Consider the following 18,702-nt stretch of genomic DNA (forward strand, 5'->3'; position numbering starts at 1 on the left):
GCAAAAAAAAAAATTTTAAAGGTTGTAACAGATTTTTCCTTTTAAAACTAGAAGTGACCCCACTGACCTTTTTTCAATTCCCAGGAACACTCCTTTAAATTAATAACATTGAAAATTTAACTGTATCAAGAAGGAACTAATATTTCTTGGTAGTCTTTTCAACATTGTAAAGTTATGCTACTTTTTTATTAAGAAAGTATTCAATAGCGCTTATACTACAGTAGCATGGTTGTAAAGGTAATTATGGTTTGTCTATTTTATTGATGATTAAGTAACAATAAATATATCTTATGTGGATGATAAGACATGAAGACAAAGATGACTAAAATTCAAAAAATGATTCTACTTTACTGAAAAGAGGATACAAAACTATAGAGGTTCATGTTTTTAAGCATTTTATTTTTTTTTAAAGATTTTTTATTTATATATTTGACAGACAGAGATCACAAGCAGGCATAGAGGCAGGCAGAGAGAGAGGAAGGGAAGCAGGCTCCCTGCTGAGCAGAGAGCCCGATGCGGGGCTCGATCCCAGGACCCTGAGATCATGACCTGAGCCGAAGGCAGAGGCTTTAACCTACTGAGTCACCCAGGCGCCCCAGCATTTTAAAAATCTATGCATAAAAAGAAAATGGAAATTTTAAAAATTCTCATTTACTTCTTTTTAGGTGATGAAATTACCTAGTATTTTCAATTTATTTCTCTGTTATTTCCAAATTTTCTCTAATAAGCAAAATTTAATTTAAAAAACTCAACGAGTTTAATATCTTTAAATGGTCTAAAATATTTATATTGAAAATGACAGCTGAAATATTTCCTTAAGAAAATCAATTCACACTAAAGAACACCTTAAAGAATAAAAAATTTCCATCTTATTCAATTCAAATTTGACCATTGTATTGAAATTTGTGGTTTGCCTAACACCACTAGAGATCACATTTTCTAAAGGTTACCATTTTGCCCTCTCTCCAACTACACAAATAAATTAGTTCTTAAGAAAGAATATAAATGACCTGTTGTTACTTTCCGAATGAATGTCTAAGCATATACTATGAAAATTACCAAGGAAGTTAACTGCAGAAAGTTCAACAGCTTTCCTAGGTAGGTCTTAAGTTGGATACTTTTTATGCATCATGTTCAAACTAATATCTCGGAAAGAATCTTCAAAGAATAATTAAATTAGAATTAACCAAAATGAGAGTTGGGTCTAGACAATGGAGGAATAGAAATTTGGAGACAAACTCAATGGCAACCATCTTCCTTCAACATAAGCAGTAATGGATAACATCGATATATTAAAACAAACAAATTTTCACATTTCTACATGTCATATCATTATTGCATTATTTTTTTGTATTCTAAGATATAACTGATGTAATTCAATTTATAAAACATTATAAGTAAGAGTGTAATCAAGTTTATTTTTCAAAAGATTTAAATAGTTACACACTGGCTAAAAGCTTAGTCTCATTCCAAACGCAATTATTTCTTCTGCAAGTTTTGAGCTAAATCATTGTGATCAGTGTCTGATGGAGTCCTTTACTTAGAAAAGTATTTTACTTATACCTACAGTATGCAAAAATACCTAGTATTTTTATAATATATTCAAATAGGCGGGGGAACATTTAAACTTGTCATCAAAAGTTTTAAGCATGGGGGCGCCTGGGGGCTCAGTGGTTAAAGCCTCTGCCTTCAGCTCAGGTCATGATCCCAGTGTCCTGGGATGGAGCCCCGTGTTAGGCTCTCTGCTCGGCAGGGAGCCTGCTTCCTCCTCTCTCAAACATTCCAGAACTTTGGTATAGTGTGTCTAAGACTGGTCTTTAATCTTTAAATGTAACACGAAGTTAAAATATCCAGGTTTATAGATGAACATTTATAATAATGAATTATGTGGCTAAATGTGTTTGTAGTTGAATCACTGAACATTCAGGAGAGATTATTTTAACAACAGGATTTTTAATTAAAGAGGAAAGATTCTAAGAAATGATTCAGGAGGATTCCAGAATACCTAGTCACTCAAAAGATTTCAATTAACTTGAACTATTCCATTTGACTCATTGACAAAATTCTGCCTAATAATTTAATATACTGAAATAATTATTCATTTGTTCCATTTGTTGTACAGACACATCTGACAAAAGTGAAGGCATAAATATTCACCAACTTCAGTGTCCCTCTCCTCCCCACCCTTGCAGTTAGATATCAGCCCTGAAGCAGGAGGAGTAGGTGCAAGGAGGGGTCACAAGGTGCTGTCCCAGTCTGAGTTCTTTCCTTGAAAGAGAATCTATGTTCCTAGGTCATCTGTCTAAAGCCTCATCAGCACTTAGTCCTTCATCCCTACTAAAAGAAATTAATTAAATAGATTAGTTAACCTGATTAGGGTTTGTCGGCCCAGGCCTTCACCATCTTGCACTCCTATGTTCATTATGAAAGTCACCTCTAAATGTCCTTTGCTAATAACCCTAAATAAATGCTACCAATTACGGATTCAGGCCATATAGTATGCAAGTTGGCATCATAGAAAGCCAGGATAGAGAAGAATGCCGAGAAGTTTAGTATGTAGATAATTGCATATTCTCCCAGGTAGGACATATTATTGTGGTCTCTTGCAAAAGAGAGTTTCTTGTAAGTTGATACATCATACTTCAATCATTTTTTAAAAAGTTTTATTCACAGGCAAAGAATCATGGTGTGGAATCTAACACTGGGTCTATTTTCCAAAGCATTCATTTACTTTGTGATCTTGTGAGTTCTGTATAGGCTTTTAAATTTCTCTTGACCCATAGATAGTAACACTCAGTATGAAATTCCACTAAGTGTCTGATCAATATTGTTAACACTTGGCTTAAAAAGAGAGATCTTTGGTCCCTTCAGAAGGTGGTTCTATTAAAGTGTATCAACTGAAAAGCTTCTGCTTTGAAAATAATTTTGCTCTATGTTTTAATGGAGAATATTTGATATCCCAATTTTCTGATTTCCCTTCTAATTAATTGTTTTAGTGGTCATCAGATACACACTGCAGGAACATTCATAATGGCAGAAAAACTAAAACAAACAAATAAAAACCTAAAGTCCACTGATGGGAGAGTGAGTAATTAAGTTGTTATCAATATAATTGTGATAATATTCAACCAATGGAGTATTATGCAACAGTTAAATGAATAAACTATTCCTATACATATGGATAAATAATTTACAAACTATATTGTATACAAAATATAAATTGCAGAAAGCAAAATACATTATCATACTTATAGAGCTCATTAACAAGCCAAACTAAGCCATATCATGCTTTATGTATTAACTATTATACATCATTTTTTTAAATACTAGTTTCTCCTGAGATTAATAGCATTAGTAAATTCCAGAGCTGAGATTCCTAATCAGCACTCTTGTCTTTTGTGAATGTAAATCTAGAATTCAATTCATCAAGTCCCCAGGTTTTGCAGTTAAAATATTGTGGAAATGTGGAAAAGGTTCAGTTTACTCATACTCACTAAATAATCTTTAGAGCTTCAATAATACTTGATTAAGGGGATGAAGTATCCTAAAATGAAGGGACTAGATGGTATCTTCTTACTACTTCAATTCAGGAAGTGAATAGACAATCATTTTTATGCAGTATTTCCATTTCTAGTCACTATGCATTTTGTCCATATTATATACCCATTAAGGATATTTGCTCAAAAACTAGGATTTTAGGGGCACCTGGATGGTTCAGTCAGTTAAGCGTCCAACTCTTGATGTTGGCTCAGGTCATGATCTCAGGGTCCTGGGACTAAGCCCCATGTCAGGCTCTGCACTTCAACGGGGAGAGTCTGCTTCTCTCCCTCTCCCTTTGCCCCTCCTACTGCTCACTATCTCTCTCTCTCTCTCTCAAAATAATAAAAAAAAACCTTCAGGATTTAATTTTACAAAATCTTTTCTGTTGTTTACCAATTTAAAAAGGAAAGTCATAAGACCATAAATGATATCATCACTGTACATGGCTAATCTTGCAAAAGCTTTGCACTTGAAAGCAGGCATGTATGAGATCAATTGTAATTTTAAAAAACTCATTCTCAAATGGATGCCTTTAATAATTGCACCTAGATGGATGTGTTAATTGACTTCATAGGTAAAATCCTTTCATGATGTATATCAAATCATCATGTAGTACAATTAAAATATATTACAATGTTACTTGTCGACTAGTCCTCAATAAAGCTGGATAAAAACAATTGTACCTAAACAACTTGAAGCACGTTATAATATTTTAATGAGTTATATACAAGTAAAATTAACAGCCTTTTCTACATCTTCCTGAAACGTATTTCTATGAGTCCCAATCTTGCTGCAAAATACAAAGAATTTAGAAGAGCATAGTAAAAAAATAGTCAATTCATTTTCATATGTGGTAAAAAGCATCTTTAAAAAAAAAGCTCATTAAGGCAGGGATTAACAACAACTATCTTTTTTTGAAAGATTTATTATTTCTTTATTTATTTTAAAGAGAGAGAGCATGTGTGAGATTGGGAAAGGGCAGAGTGAGAGAGAGAGAAACTCAAGCTGACACCAATTTGATGCAGATCCTGATATGGGGCTCAATCTCACAAACCTGAGATCATAACCGGAGTCGAAACCAGGAGTTAGACACTTAACCAACTGCACCACCCAGGCACCCCATAACTATCTTTTGACTTTAACCCAAACCTGTTCCCTTTCAGCAAGACACATGGGTAGTTCTATGCTTTCTCAGCATCACTGTATTTTTGCACTCATGTCTCCTGCTAGGGCATTCTGATACTATAATCCAAGAGGCAGAACTCCCATGTCATCAATACAGCTGCCAGCTCAGAGAACTTGCTCTTGACATCTTGTTCATTGACTTAGGAAATCCCATTTCAAAAGATGAAGAATGACGTTCCCTTAATCTTGCCTCAGAAATCAGGCAGTTTTTGAGTTTCTCATTTTCATGTTACCAAAAATCTTTGGTTACACTGTCCTCATTTCTGAACCTAGAATAAACACTCATGCAAACCCAGCATCCTCAACCCATCTGTTTCACCTTTAAATTTCAGGAAGCCTTTTAGTACCTTTCAACTGAAAATAAAGTATCCTAGATATGGTTAGGAAGAAGTAAAGAAAGGCTCAGGAAATTTCCCAATTAAGTTCAGCTTTATTATTTTGCTTAAATAATCTGTAAAATGTTTCACCAGGAGTTCAAGGAAACATTCTATATATTAAGTACCTCCTGAAGAAAAAATTATATCCCTACTTTAAAAAAAATAACATACATCAGTAACACTGCTACATTAAATTACTTAAACTAATGATAACTAAGCTATACCAGGAACTTGCATGGGTTTCATTCATTCACTTATTCATTCATTTATTCACTTATTCAACAAATACCTCTTGAGTGTCTATTACATGGTACATGGCAGGTCCAGTCTCTGGGGAAATAGCACAGAATAAGTAGCAAGACCAGTATTCTCATTGACTTTACCATCTAATCCAGCAAAGGTGGCAACAAATAAATAAATAATGAAGGAACTATTAGCAAGAATTTTCTAGGTATCGATATAAAATTGCCGGGAGGCTATACTAGATGGGGCAATCAAGGAAAATATTTCCAAGGAAGGGGAGGAAATGACTGGGAAACAGCACTGGGAAACACGGAAGACATATTCACCTTTCCTACAGAGCCTGAGGCATGTTGGGTAACAACAGAAAAAATTTTTTCCTCCAAAAGCTTCCTGGGAAGGTAGTGTTATTGAACGACTGTCACATTTCAGTCAGGTTTTACAAGAAGGTAACGAGAAGAATCAGAAAACCGGCTAAGAGTACGTGAATTTTACTGAGGAGATCCTGAGTTCCCGGGAGACAGAGGAAAAGGTTGAAACTGTGAGACTGATAATTTCTTTTTTCTCAAAAAATATTTTCCAAGGTTAATAAGTTATTTCTGAAGTAGTACCTGTTTATCACCTTACCTGTGTTTCCTTTTGCAATACACCAGAAGATGATCAAAAAGAAAAAACACCCGTTCTTGAATATTTCCAGAAGAAATTTTCAGCAAGACGCCACACATTAGCATCTCAGTGCAGGTGTCGGCGATCTTGGATCCCTAGGTTAAAAAAAAAGAAAAAGAGAGAGAGAGATAATGTCTGATTACTTAACAGAAACGTTTGTGTGTAATTCTTTTTCTCATTAAAAGTCTGTTTTTATTTCAAGATACAATATACGGACAGAATAAAAGTTGAAACACCATAAATATTTATACACTGGATGGAGGTCTCTTTTCCTCCCAGACTCCTCCTCATCAGTCTCAGCAGATACAACTGTGGTTAGGAGACTCTGGGTCTTCTTTTAGCTTTCTTACACATGTAGGCATATATAAGCATGGATGATACATGTTACCGATGCTCTTTTACAAGGAGATGATTTCAAACTGATGCATAAAATTCATGTCTCTAACACTTCTCTCCCCTTCCTCTCTTCCCCTGGTATGGGAAAAGAGCTCCACGGATATATCACAAAGTACATTAAATTCTCTAAATTTTTAACGGGTATCAACTTATTTATCCACTCCTTGGATGGAGAGAAGAAAAAAGAAGAAATTAAAGAAAAAAAACTATTTAAAGAGAGCAACCTTCCATACAGCTTTAACCCAAGGTAAAAGTTAGCATAGGCACACTTGTTCCTTAAATAAGCCTTCACTGAGTGCATGCTAAGCATGGAAGACCCTAGAGACCCTAGAGAATCCCTTTCTGGAGAAAAAAATCCCTTTCTGGAGGAATACAAGAATGAAAATCTAAGTTGAAATCGAAAAAGAATTTAATGAGGTGTAATAAAAAAATGGAGGCTCTTACTTCTAGGATAAATGAGGCAGAAGAGAGAATTAAGTGATTTAGAAGACCAAATGATAGAGAATAAAGAAGCTGAGAAAAAGACAAACAACTACTGAACCACAAGGGCAGAATTTGAGAGATAAATGATACCATAAAATGAAATAATATTGGGATTATTGGGATCCCAGAAGAAGAAAGAAAGAGAGAGGCAGAAGGTATTTTGGAACAAATTATAGCAGAGAATTAATTTCCCTAATTGGGCAAAGGTACAAGCACCAAAATCCAGGAGGCACAGAGAAGCCACCTCAAAATCAATAAAAATAGGGGGGAAGGGAGTTGGGAGAGAGGGGTGGGGTTATGGACATTGGGGAGGGTATGTGCTATGGTGAGTGCTGTGAAGTGTGTAAACCTGGTGATTCACAGACCCGTACCCCTAGGGATAAAAATATGTTTATAAAAAAAATAAAAATATATTAAAAAAATTAAAAAATCAATAAAAATAGGCCCACACCCTATCATCTAATAGTAAAACTTACAATTCCCAGTGACAAAGGGAAAATCCTGAAAGCAGCCCAGGACAAGAGGTCGGTAAACTCCAACAGTAAAAATATTAGATTGGAAGCAGACCAAGCTACAGAGATCATGCCAAAAGGACTGGCATGATATAATCAGAGCAATATAATGAGGAAAATATGCAATCAAGAATACTATATCCAGTTAGGCTGTCACTGAAAATAGAAGGAGAGATAAAAAGCTTCCAGGACAAAGACTAAAAGAATTTGCAATCACCAAACCAGCCCTACAGGAAATATTGAAAGGGGTCCTCTAATCAAAGACAGATCCTAAAAGTAACAGACCAGAAAGGAACAAAGACAACATACAGTAACCGTAACCTTACAGGCAATAGTAGGGCACTAAATGTAGAGCTTTCAATAGTTACTCTGAATGTAAGTAGGCTAAATGCCCCAGTCAAAAGACACAGGGTATCAGAATGGATTAAAAAAAAAAGAAAAGAACAAGAATGAAAAGACCCATCATTATGCTGTCTCCAAGAAACTCATTTGAGACCTAAAGACACCTCCAGATTTAAAGTCAGGAGGGGGTGTAAAACAAGTTACCATGCTAATGGACATCAAAAGAAAGCTGGCATAGCAATCCCTACATCAGATAAATTAGATTTTAAGCCAAAGACTATAGTAAGAGATGAGGAAGGACACTATATCTTACTTACAAGGTCTGTCCAAAAAGATCTAACAATTTTAAATATCTATGCCCCTAACATGGGAGCAACCAATTATATACACCAATTAATAACAAAATCAAAGAAACATATCGATAATAATAAAATAATAGTAGGCAACTTTAACAACCCTTCACTGAAATGGACAGATCATCTAAGGAAAAGATCAACAAGGAAATGAAGCCGTTAAATGACACACTGGACATATGGAAATCACAGTTATATTTAGAACATTCCATCCCAGAATAACAGATTACACATACTTCTCTAGTGCACATGGAACATTCTACAGAATAGATCACATCCTGGGCCACAAATCAGGTCTCAACTGGCATCAAAAGATTGGGATCATTCCCCACATATTTTCAGGCCACAATTCTTTGAAACTAGAACTCAACTACAAGAGGAAAGTTGGAAAAAAAAACCTCAAATACATAGAGGCTAAAGAGAATAATGCTAAAGAATGAATGGGTCAACCAGGAAATTAAAGAATTTTAAAAAAATCATGGAAACAAATGAAAATGAAAACACAACTGTTCTAAATCCTTGGGAAACAACAAAGGGAGTCCTGATAGGAAAGTATATAGCAATACAACTCTTCTCAAGAAACAAGAAAGGTCTCAAGGACACAACCTAACCCTACACCTAAAGGAGCTGGAGAAAGAACAGTAAAGAAAGCCTAAACCCAGCAGGCGAAGAGAAATAAAGATCAGAGCAGAAATCAATGAAATGGAAACTAAAAAAAAAAAAAAAAAAAAAAACAGTAGAACAAGTCAACAAAACTAGGAGCTGGTTCTTTGAAAGAACTAATAAGATTGATAAACTCCTGGCCAGACTTATCAAAAAGAAAAGAGAAAGGACCCAAATAAATAAAAACACGAATGAAAGAGGAGAGATCACAACCAACACCAAAGAAATACAAACAATTATAAGAACATATTATGAGCAACTATTCACCAGCAAATTTGACAATCTGGAAGAAATGGATGAATTCCTAGAGACATAAACTACCACAACTAAACCAGGAAGAAACAGAAAACCTGAACATACCCATAACCAGTAAGGAGACTGAAGCAGTCATTTAAAAAAAAAAAAATCTCCCAGCTAACAAGAGCCCAGGGCCACATGGCTTCTAAGGATGTCTACCAAGCATTTAAAGAAGAATTTAGTTTCCTGAAACTATTCCAAAAAACAGAAATGGAAGGAAAACTTCCAAACTCATTTTATGAAACCAGCATTACCTTGATCCCAAAACCAGACAGAGACCCCATCAAAAAGAATTATAGACCAATATCCTTGATGAACATGGATGCAAAATATCTCACCAAAATACTAGCCAATAGGATCCAACAGTACATTAAAAGGATTATTCACCACAACCACGTGGGATTTATTCTTCGGCTGCAGGGTTGGTTCAACATCTGCAAATCAATCAATGTGATACATTAATAAAAGAAAGAACATGAACCATATGATACTTTTAATAGATGCTGAAAAAGCATCTGACAAAGTACAGCATCCTCTCTTGATCATAACTCTCCACAGTGTAGGGATAGAGGGTACATACCTCAATATCATCAAAGCCATCTATGAAAAACTCACAGCAAATATCCATTCTCAATATCCGTTCTCAGAGAAAAACAGAACTTTTTCTCTAAGGTCAAGAACACAGAAGGGATGTCCACTATCACCACTGCTATTAAACATAATACCAGAAGTACTAACCTCAATAATCAGACAGGAAAAAGAAATTAAAGGCATCCTAATAGGTAAAGAAGAAGTGAAACTCTTGAGTCTTTGCAGATAGGATACTTTATGTGGAAAACCCAAAAGACTCCACTCCAAAACTGCTAGAACTCACACAGGAATTCAGTAAAGTGTCGGGATATAAAATCAGTGCACAGAAATCAGTTGCATTTCTATACACCAACAACAAGACAGAAGAAAGAGAAATTAAAGAGTCAATCCCATTTACAATTGCACCCAAAACCATAAGACACCTAGAAATCAACCTAACCAAAGAGGCAAGGAATCTGTGCTCAGAAAACTATAATGTATTCATGAAAGAAATTGAGGAAGACAAAAAGAAATGGAAAAGTGTTCCATGCTCATGGGTTGGAAAAACAAATATTGTGAATATGTTCATGCTACCTACCTATAGCAATCTACACATTTAATGCAATTTCTATCAAAATACCATCATTTTTTTTTCAAAGAAATGGAATAAATAATCTTAAAATTTATATGGAACCAGAAAAGACCCCAAATAGCTAGAGGAATGTTGAAAAGAAAACTAAAGTTGGCAGAATCACAATTCTGGACTTCAAGCTCTATTACAAACCTATAATCATCAAGACAGTATGGGACTGGCAGAAAAACAGACACATAGGTCAATGGAACAGAATAGAGAGCCCAGAAATGGATCCTCAACTCTATGGTCAACTAATCTTTGACAAGGCAGGAAACAACGTTTAATGGAAAAAAGACAGTCTCTTCAACAAATGGTGTTGGGGAAATTGGACTGCCACATGCAGAGGGATGAAGCTGGATCATTTACTTACACCACACACAAAAACAGACTCAAAATGGATGGAATACCTCATTGTGAGACAGAAATCCATCAAAATCTTTGAGAAGAACACAGGTAGCAAAACCTCTTCAACCTCAGCCGCAGCAACTTCTTCCTAGAAACATCAGCAAAGGCAAGGCAATTGAGGGCAAAAATGAACTATTGGGATTCCATCAAGATCAAAAGCTTTTGCACAGCAAAGGAAACAGTCAACAAAACCAGAAGACAACTGACAGAATGGGAGAAGATATCTGAAAATGACATATCTGATAAAGGACTAGTACCTAAAATCTATAAAGAACTTACCAAACTCAACACCCAAAGAACAAATAATCCAATCAAGAAATGGGCAGAAGACATGAACAGACATTTCTGCAAAGAAGACATCCAGATGGCCATCAGACACATGAAAAAGAACTCAACATCGCTCGGCATCAGGGACATACAAATCAAAACCACAGTAAGATACCATACCATACCAATGAGAATGGCTAAAATTAACAAGTCAGGAAACAATAGATGTTGAAGAGGATGGGGAGAAAGGGGAACCCTCCTACACTGTTGGTGGGAATGCAAGTTGGTGCAGCCACTCTGGAAAACAGTACAGAGGTTCCTCAAAAGGTTTAAAATAGAGCTACCCTATGACTTAGCACTCTCACTCCTGGCTATTTACCCTAACAATACAAATGTAGTAATCTGAAGGGGTACATGCACCCAAATGTCTACAGCAGTAATGTCCACAATAGCCAAACTATGGAAAGATCTGCAAGATCCCTGAAGATCTCTTCTGAACCTTCTCCAGTTTGTGAGGGTCTCCCTCAATACGGAACATCTCCAGAAGTGAACACTACCACCCAGATGCAAGCTGGCGAATAAATCATGTAGTGATATCAGTATTTCTCCAGACCCCTACAACATATATCTTGATTCTATAAGATTGGATTAACACATTGATGGCAATCCCATCTTACAGCTAATTCCAAGTGCTCCATTAGTCAACAAACGCCTCTGGATCATTTTCCTCTATTGTATGCTGAGTTTGACTTTTGATTTAATCTAGATTGGTATCATAGCAAACTCTCAAACCCCTTACTAATATTACAAATACATTATGTTTGGGGGCACCTGAGTGGCTCAGTTGGTTAACTGTCTCTTTTCAGCTCAGGTCATGATCCCAAGGTCCTGGAATGGAGCCCTGGGTCAGGCTCAGCCTGCCTCTCCCTGTCCCTGTCCCTCCACTTGTGCTCTCTTTCTCTTTCAAATAAATACAATTTTTAAAAAATCTTTAAAAACTACATTATGTTTAAGTCATTACCATAAGTTCCCATTAGCTCCTAGCTCCTGATCAAAAACCAGAATAATATTAATTGACCTCTGTGAGGTAAAACACTTCTTTTCAAAAACAGCCCAAAGCATCTGTTTAATAATCTATTAATGAAACTTTGTGGGGTAATGACATCGAGCCCAACAATCTTGTTATCTTTTAAAGTATATCTCACAATATAAACATAACATCACTCCTATTATATTTTACTAAATCCTACCAAGACGTTTCTATCCCTGTAATGATATGTCTTTAATATTTAACAGCCAGCTTTAAGAATCAGTACATTAGGTACCTTTACCATCTTCTACCAGAGTAGAATAGTAATAGTATTAGATAATAGTAAACTACTACTGTCACATGAAATGTCCATTAAATAAATCCCAGAGGACTGCTTACACACTTAAAGGAATCTGTGTTGAACATACACATTTGTCTAAAAAAACTCCTTCTAAATGAATGGCCTATAGCATTTCTCTTTATACCATGTGTATAAGCTGTAAATGGTCAAGAAGAACCATTGTGCCCTTGATTTACCATGATTGAATCTGTGCATTATTACTAGGACAATGGCAACTAGAAATCAGTAAGAATCTCTTAACTACAGAGACATACAATGTTAGAAATATTAAAAATTTGACCAAGTGTATATACCATCTTCTGTATAGTCATGATATGCCTCTCACTTCAAATCCATCCCCTGTACAAGTAGACACTTAATAAGCGTCTCTTTTAAAATAATGTTGTGTTATTTTCCCCTTGCTTACATGATAAATCTACCTTTCTCTGTAGCTAAAACAAAAGAAAACAAAACAAAACCCTCATGACTTTATCTTTAAAGTAAATGAAATGTATGATATTTCGAAATTACATGCAATTTTTTTTCATTTACCTAGAAATCCCAGGAGAGCTTCTGGGGTTAGAAATAAAGAAGTCAAGCTACAAAATTCACGGAAGAAATTGAAATATAGTATGGCTATGAACATCAGATTACTAGGTAAGAGTCAGGAGCACTAAAGTCTATCAAAATGACAACATCAGGCAAGTGAACTAGAATATAAAAAATGTCAAAGCAGTAAAACAAGCCAGGCAGATCATCAGAAGACAGCAAAGCCTCTAGGGCAATGGGTCTCAAAGGTTAGAGTTTGGGAGACACACCTGATATGCTTCTTGAAATTCCCAGGTTCCCTGGTCCTACCTTCGGAGATTGAAACTGAGTAAAGCTGGGGTAGGTCCCACGTCATTCCAGTAAATGCTGATGCATGTGGAACACTCTAAGTAAAATTGCCTTGGAGGCTTTGAGTACCTGATTCCAGGTGCTCAAGTGATCCTATGGCAACCCTGCTGACAGGGAGATAGAGGTGAGTACAGGTCTCTGCCTGAGGTAGTCCTGACTGCTTCCTAGTCCCAGGGTAGATAGGCATTGATCATGTTACCATGGTCGCAAATATACCACATGGTCACCTCTGGTATATTTCATCACTGGTGAATATTCAATTATACCTAAGTAATGTTACATAACCTAGTTAGTGTTTTATCTTCATTTTGAAAATTGATGCTAATTTTTAAATCTAGAAATCTGTTCTTTGGCAATTCCATATTTAGTCATTGAACAATCATGTATGATAAACACTTTTCTCTAGATGAATACTAAAGTCAGGGTTTTAACATTTCTATAACATGCCAAACAATGTGTTAAACATTTTTTCCTGGTATAAATCTCTAGCAAGTAGGCTTCTCTGTAAAGTTTTAGGAAGCAAGAGGGAGAGAGGGAGACGGGAGTGAGGAAGAAAAGGAGGAAGGGAGGAAGGGAGGAAGGAAGGAAGGAAGGAAGGAAGGAAGGAAGGAAGGAAGGAGGAAAGAAATATGGTGGGAGGACAGGAAGAAGGAAAATAAAAGAAAGGGAAAGATGTTTGGTTAGATCAGTTTTGTACAGTCTTTCATGGGTCACCAAGTAGATGTTGAAGGCGGCAGATTATTTCACTATGGGAAAAACCCTATAGAAATACTTTTACAAAGATGGAATTTCATGTGCCTGTGAAAAAAAATATTGCCCATTAAAATAAGCTATTTTAACAGTACAGTGATATATCATAGAGTCATAAACGAACATTTGAAGGCAAGGTATAAAGAATTATTTTAAAAAGTAAGAGGGGGGCGCCTGGGTGGCTCAGTGGGTTAAAGCCTCTGCCTTCGGCTCAGGTCATGATCCCAGGGTCCTGGGATCGAGCGCCGCATCAGGCTCTTTGCTCAGCAGGGAGCCTGCTTCCTCCTCTCTCTCTGCCTGCCTAGTTGTGATTTCTCTCTGTCAAATAAATAAAGTATTAAAAAAAAATAAGAGGGCTTTTATAAATCATTAATTTTGGACTATCCGAAAGCTATTGCCCATAATGTAATATGTATATGTACATATTGAATACAGATTTTTTTTAAAGATTTTACTTATTTATTTGACACAGACAGAGAGAGATCACAAGCTGGCAGAGAGGCAAGCAGAGAGAGAGGGGGGAAGCAGGCTCCCTGCTGAGCAGAGCCCGGTGTGGGGCTCGATCCCACAACCCTGAGACCATGACCTGAGCCGAAGGCAGAGGCTTTAACCCACTGAGCCACCTAGGCGCCCCAGTACAGATATTTTTAAATAATGTGTTTACCCATATGATTCAGACTTTTGCTGTCTCAGCAATCCCTTAAAAAATAACCAAAATAATGTACTTTTTTCATCTAGATGATTTATCCTTTTTAACATGCATTTCCCTTTAAGAAGCAACATTTATCATGTAAAATCACACCTGTGATGAAGTATATATATATATATATATATATATATAACTAAATACAACAAAGCCCCAGCAAGGACGTTCCATGGATGGTTCTAATCCTGACCACTTTTATTAAATCAGGAAAGGGAGGCTGAGTGGCCGTTCAAGGGGAGAAGTAACCACCCATTAATAACTGCACCATGGGTGGGAATCTACTCATCCAGTGCCTCTCCTTCCAAAAGCTTCTCTTTCTAGTCCAGTCTGTGGAAACCTATCTCATCCCTCCTCCTTCACCTTGGTCCCAGCAGGTGCAAAGGCTTGGGACTTGACCCCTGTTCCAGATTCTAGTGGAAGAAACAGATATGAAAGCATAGAATTAAATGCAGTGTGATCACTGCAGTAACAGAGTAGCAACAAAATGAGAGCTGGCCTGAATTAACACTCTTAGAGATAGCTGTGTGTGTATGATTATTTGTTTATCATTAACTATATAGTTCACTCCATATCATGGTTTCAGGTTTCAATCACTCGTTAGGGGTTTTCTTTGTCAGACATACAAAGTACACCATTTCAGTATCACCTTCTGATAGGGTGAAAAGATCAGTCTGAAATGGATGGAGCAAACCATGACTTCAGTCACTAAAGCCAGGACCCAGTGGCAGTCCATATTGGCAACCCTCCCATGACTTCAGTCACTAAAGCCAGGACCCAGTGGCAGTCCATATTGGCAACCCTCCTCACCAATGGCTCCTCTTCCCACTGTGGGTGTCTCATGGTCAAGATCCAGCCAGAAAATGGTGACAATTCAGAATCTAATTTGTTAAGAAGCTGAATAATTTTGATTCTATGAATTGGAGGTATAGTCAGGTGTGAATTATATAGTCAGCATACATGAAAGACTAGTAAATTCGAAGTGCCATTACAGAATTTAATGTAATTTAATTTAATGTGGAATATGATGAATTTCCATAGGTGGACACAAGTTAGGTGACAAAGTATGCTTTCAGAAAATGACAACACCCAGAAAAGACAGGAGCGTGTGGATTTATTTTATGGCCCCTTTTCTAATTTCCAGTGTGTCTTCAAACATTAAAATGATTTATGAAGCACTGCAACAATAGAACAAAGCCCCACCTCTGAAAAAGACCCAATGAAAATACTATTGCTAAACCACATCTGGATTATTTGAAAGGTAAATCTTTTTATGTTAAGTTCTCTTAATATGTTATGGAAGGGTTCATTACTGATTCTTTGCAGCTATGAGGAGGCAAAAAATCACTATAATAGGAAACTAGTCACTAATTATCTGACCCCACTGTCAGCGCTCCCTGCTTAACACCAGAGTCTACCCCATTCATCTTGTCAACTCAATGTTGAATGTCAATACTGGAAAAATGCAGACTGCAGAGAGAAGGCATAATCTTGGCAAAGGAGGAGGATGACAGGAGGCCCTGAAACTTCCCCCAATCATATACAAAGCACTGACAGATGAAGATCTAACAAGAGCTAGACCCACTCACTGTGGAAGAAAAGAAAATTGACAAGAATGACAACTAGGTGAGCGTCTCATAAGAGAATGATTTCAGTATCAAAGGAGTGTCTCGAGAAAATGAATGAAGCATTTGAATATTCTTTCAAAAAACCTTTTAAATCTACTAGAAAAGTTAAACATGAAATGAAGCATATCACATCATTTTATCATAGACTGTCATAAAATGTATGTCCCACAGCAATATTCAGCATTTGGTTCACTCTTTTTGAGATTCAATTTATTAACTGATGTTTTAACCTAGATTCTGTCATCTATTAGATAAAACTAATAACATAAATGTTCGTTTTATCGAAATGAAGTCCCAATCAACCTTCCCCCCTCCCACTCAGGAAATTCTGCTCCCTTTCTACATAGATTGACTTTCAATGGCCTTCTTCCCAAACCACCTGTCCTTAAGTAACAAGAGCCATCTATAAATCAATTCTGTCTCAAGGCAGTAGACAAATTTGTATCTACCAAATCACCTTGTAGAAAGAAAAAAAAATTCTCATCACAACCTCTGTTAGACTCATACTCATAAAGTAAGAGAACATGACTTGAAGTCAATATACTGTCAGACACAATCATATATAAAAAGCAGGAAATGGATGTTAAAACGGTTTTGTGCCATTATATTTCTCCACGCAGAAAGCCAAGAGGTGTCAAATTTCTATTCTGTTTCTATTTCATAAAATGCAGTAACTATTTTGATCTCATTTTTTCCAGCACCTTCATATGTTAATAATTCTCCCTCTTATCTTTGAATATGATTGTTTTCAGATTTGAGAGGTCTATTCCAAACAGGGCTATCACGGATATAAAGCTGAATTACCAAGTGATATAATGCTTTTTGATACTCCCTTGTTGACAGAGTTCATTAGGACTCCAAAGATTAGAGTTACCATTACAATACTATCAATCAGCCAAAAAGCAGACCAAGACGGCGACTGGTCCTGCTCTATGAAATGAATCAGTGACTCTGATTAAACAACTAATGAACTTCCTTTCCAAGCACACTGATCACTGCCCTACAATTACCTTTGGTAGAATATCCTGTGCAATGCTCTGAATGTTGGAGAAGACATAAAACTGAGATATCATAAATTAGACTAATAAAAGGCAGAACTTCAAATCTGAGCAATTAAACTACAGATCTTCTGTAATGGCAGTCACTATGTAAATGATGACAAACACCTAATTTCTATAGTAAATTTACTTCTAAATGGCAAGCAATCAACGTAATCTAAAGAATTAGCTTAATTTTTTTTCTGAGTAGATACAATATTACACGGTGACAAGGAATATAGGTTTAAACTCTGCCATCCATTAGCTATAAGCACTTGGGGTAAATCATATGGGCCCTCACTTTTTAAATCTGTGTAATGGGGATTATAAAACCTCAGCCAACGGTTAAGGGCTCACCAAGATTGCATACAATGGAAGATCAGCCTTTCCTCAAAAGGGAAGTGGCTGACTGGCCAACAAGGACCTCTGTCCTCCCCTAGGCAAGACTACAGGAATCTTAGATTTTGATCTTGAATCTTGAGTGATGTAATAAAATGGTAGAAAACATTATTAGAGTCTATCCATTTTACTCAGGGCACTGATGAACCTACCTACCAGTTTTGGCTGCCTAGACACCCTTGAGAGTGTAGCTTTTCTACTGATTCTGTGAGCTACTCCATATCTTTTAAAATTAATTTTTCTTTTAGTTTCTGTGACTTGGAGGTATCTAACCTTAAGTGAAGTGATATAATACCCTCAGTAGTCAGGAGCTTGTATTAGACAAATAGGAATTTCTCAACGGTAAAAATCCTACCATTGAACCAGAGCTTTAAAATACTTCTCATTTGCATAGGATTTTACAGTATTCAAAGCACTTCCACTTATTTCGTTTGACTCCTATAATAATCCACATACTATGTGGGAGAGGTCTGATATATCATCCCCAAAGTAAGGGTTAGAGTCCGGACTACAGAAAATCATGTTTCACCTCTGTGTTATCTAATTTGGGACCATAGATTTCAATCACTTGTTTACCTAAATTCAACATAAAGGAATGTAACGATAATTTATAGCACAAAATATTAGACAGGCAAGATACCAGACAGATTTTACTATAAAAAGCCTTCATTTGATTAATGAGAAAATAAGACTGGATAATTAAGTGACTTACATGAAATAAATAATCCACCTAAGGTGAAAACAATGCTAATTCATGCTGTATCAAATTCAGATCCCATTCAAGAAATTTTATAGTTACTGGAGCGAGGGTGTCATCCCTCAGGTGGTCCTCAAGGGTCTGCAGGAGCTTGGGGAAGGAACTAGACAGGGAGTTGTTTCCCAGCCTTCTTAGCTCAAGACTTCTCACCTCAAAGGCTTTTTAAGGAACTCTCCATTCTTGGCCAGCCTGCCACCTGACATCTGCCCTTGGCGGTGTCCTAATCCCACG

General features: G+C 36.4%; 1 protein-coding gene across 1 annotated transcript in view; it reads right to left on the reverse strand.

Moving 5' to 3' along the window:
• LOC123936077 (phosphatidylinositol 3,4,5-trisphosphate-dependent Rac exchanger 2 protein-like) overlaps positions 1 to 18,702 on the reverse strand; it is a 41,422-nt gene that overhangs the window by 9,590 nt on the left and 13,130 nt on the right. Inside the window, exon 4 of the mRNA XM_045996849.1 lies at positions 5,970 to 6,103. Within this exon, the coding sequence (XP_045852805.1) occupies positions 5,970 to 6,103 (134 nt within the window). The remainder of the gene's footprint in view (positions 1 to 5,969; positions 6,104 to 18,702) is intronic.

Source organism: Meles meles, unplaced genomic scaffold (genome assembly GCF_922984935.1).
Source record: "Meles meles unplaced genomic scaffold, mMelMel3.1 paternal haplotype, whole genome shotgun sequence".
Taxonomy (NCBI): domain Eukaryota; kingdom Metazoa; phylum Chordata; class Mammalia; order Carnivora; family Mustelidae; genus Meles; species Meles meles.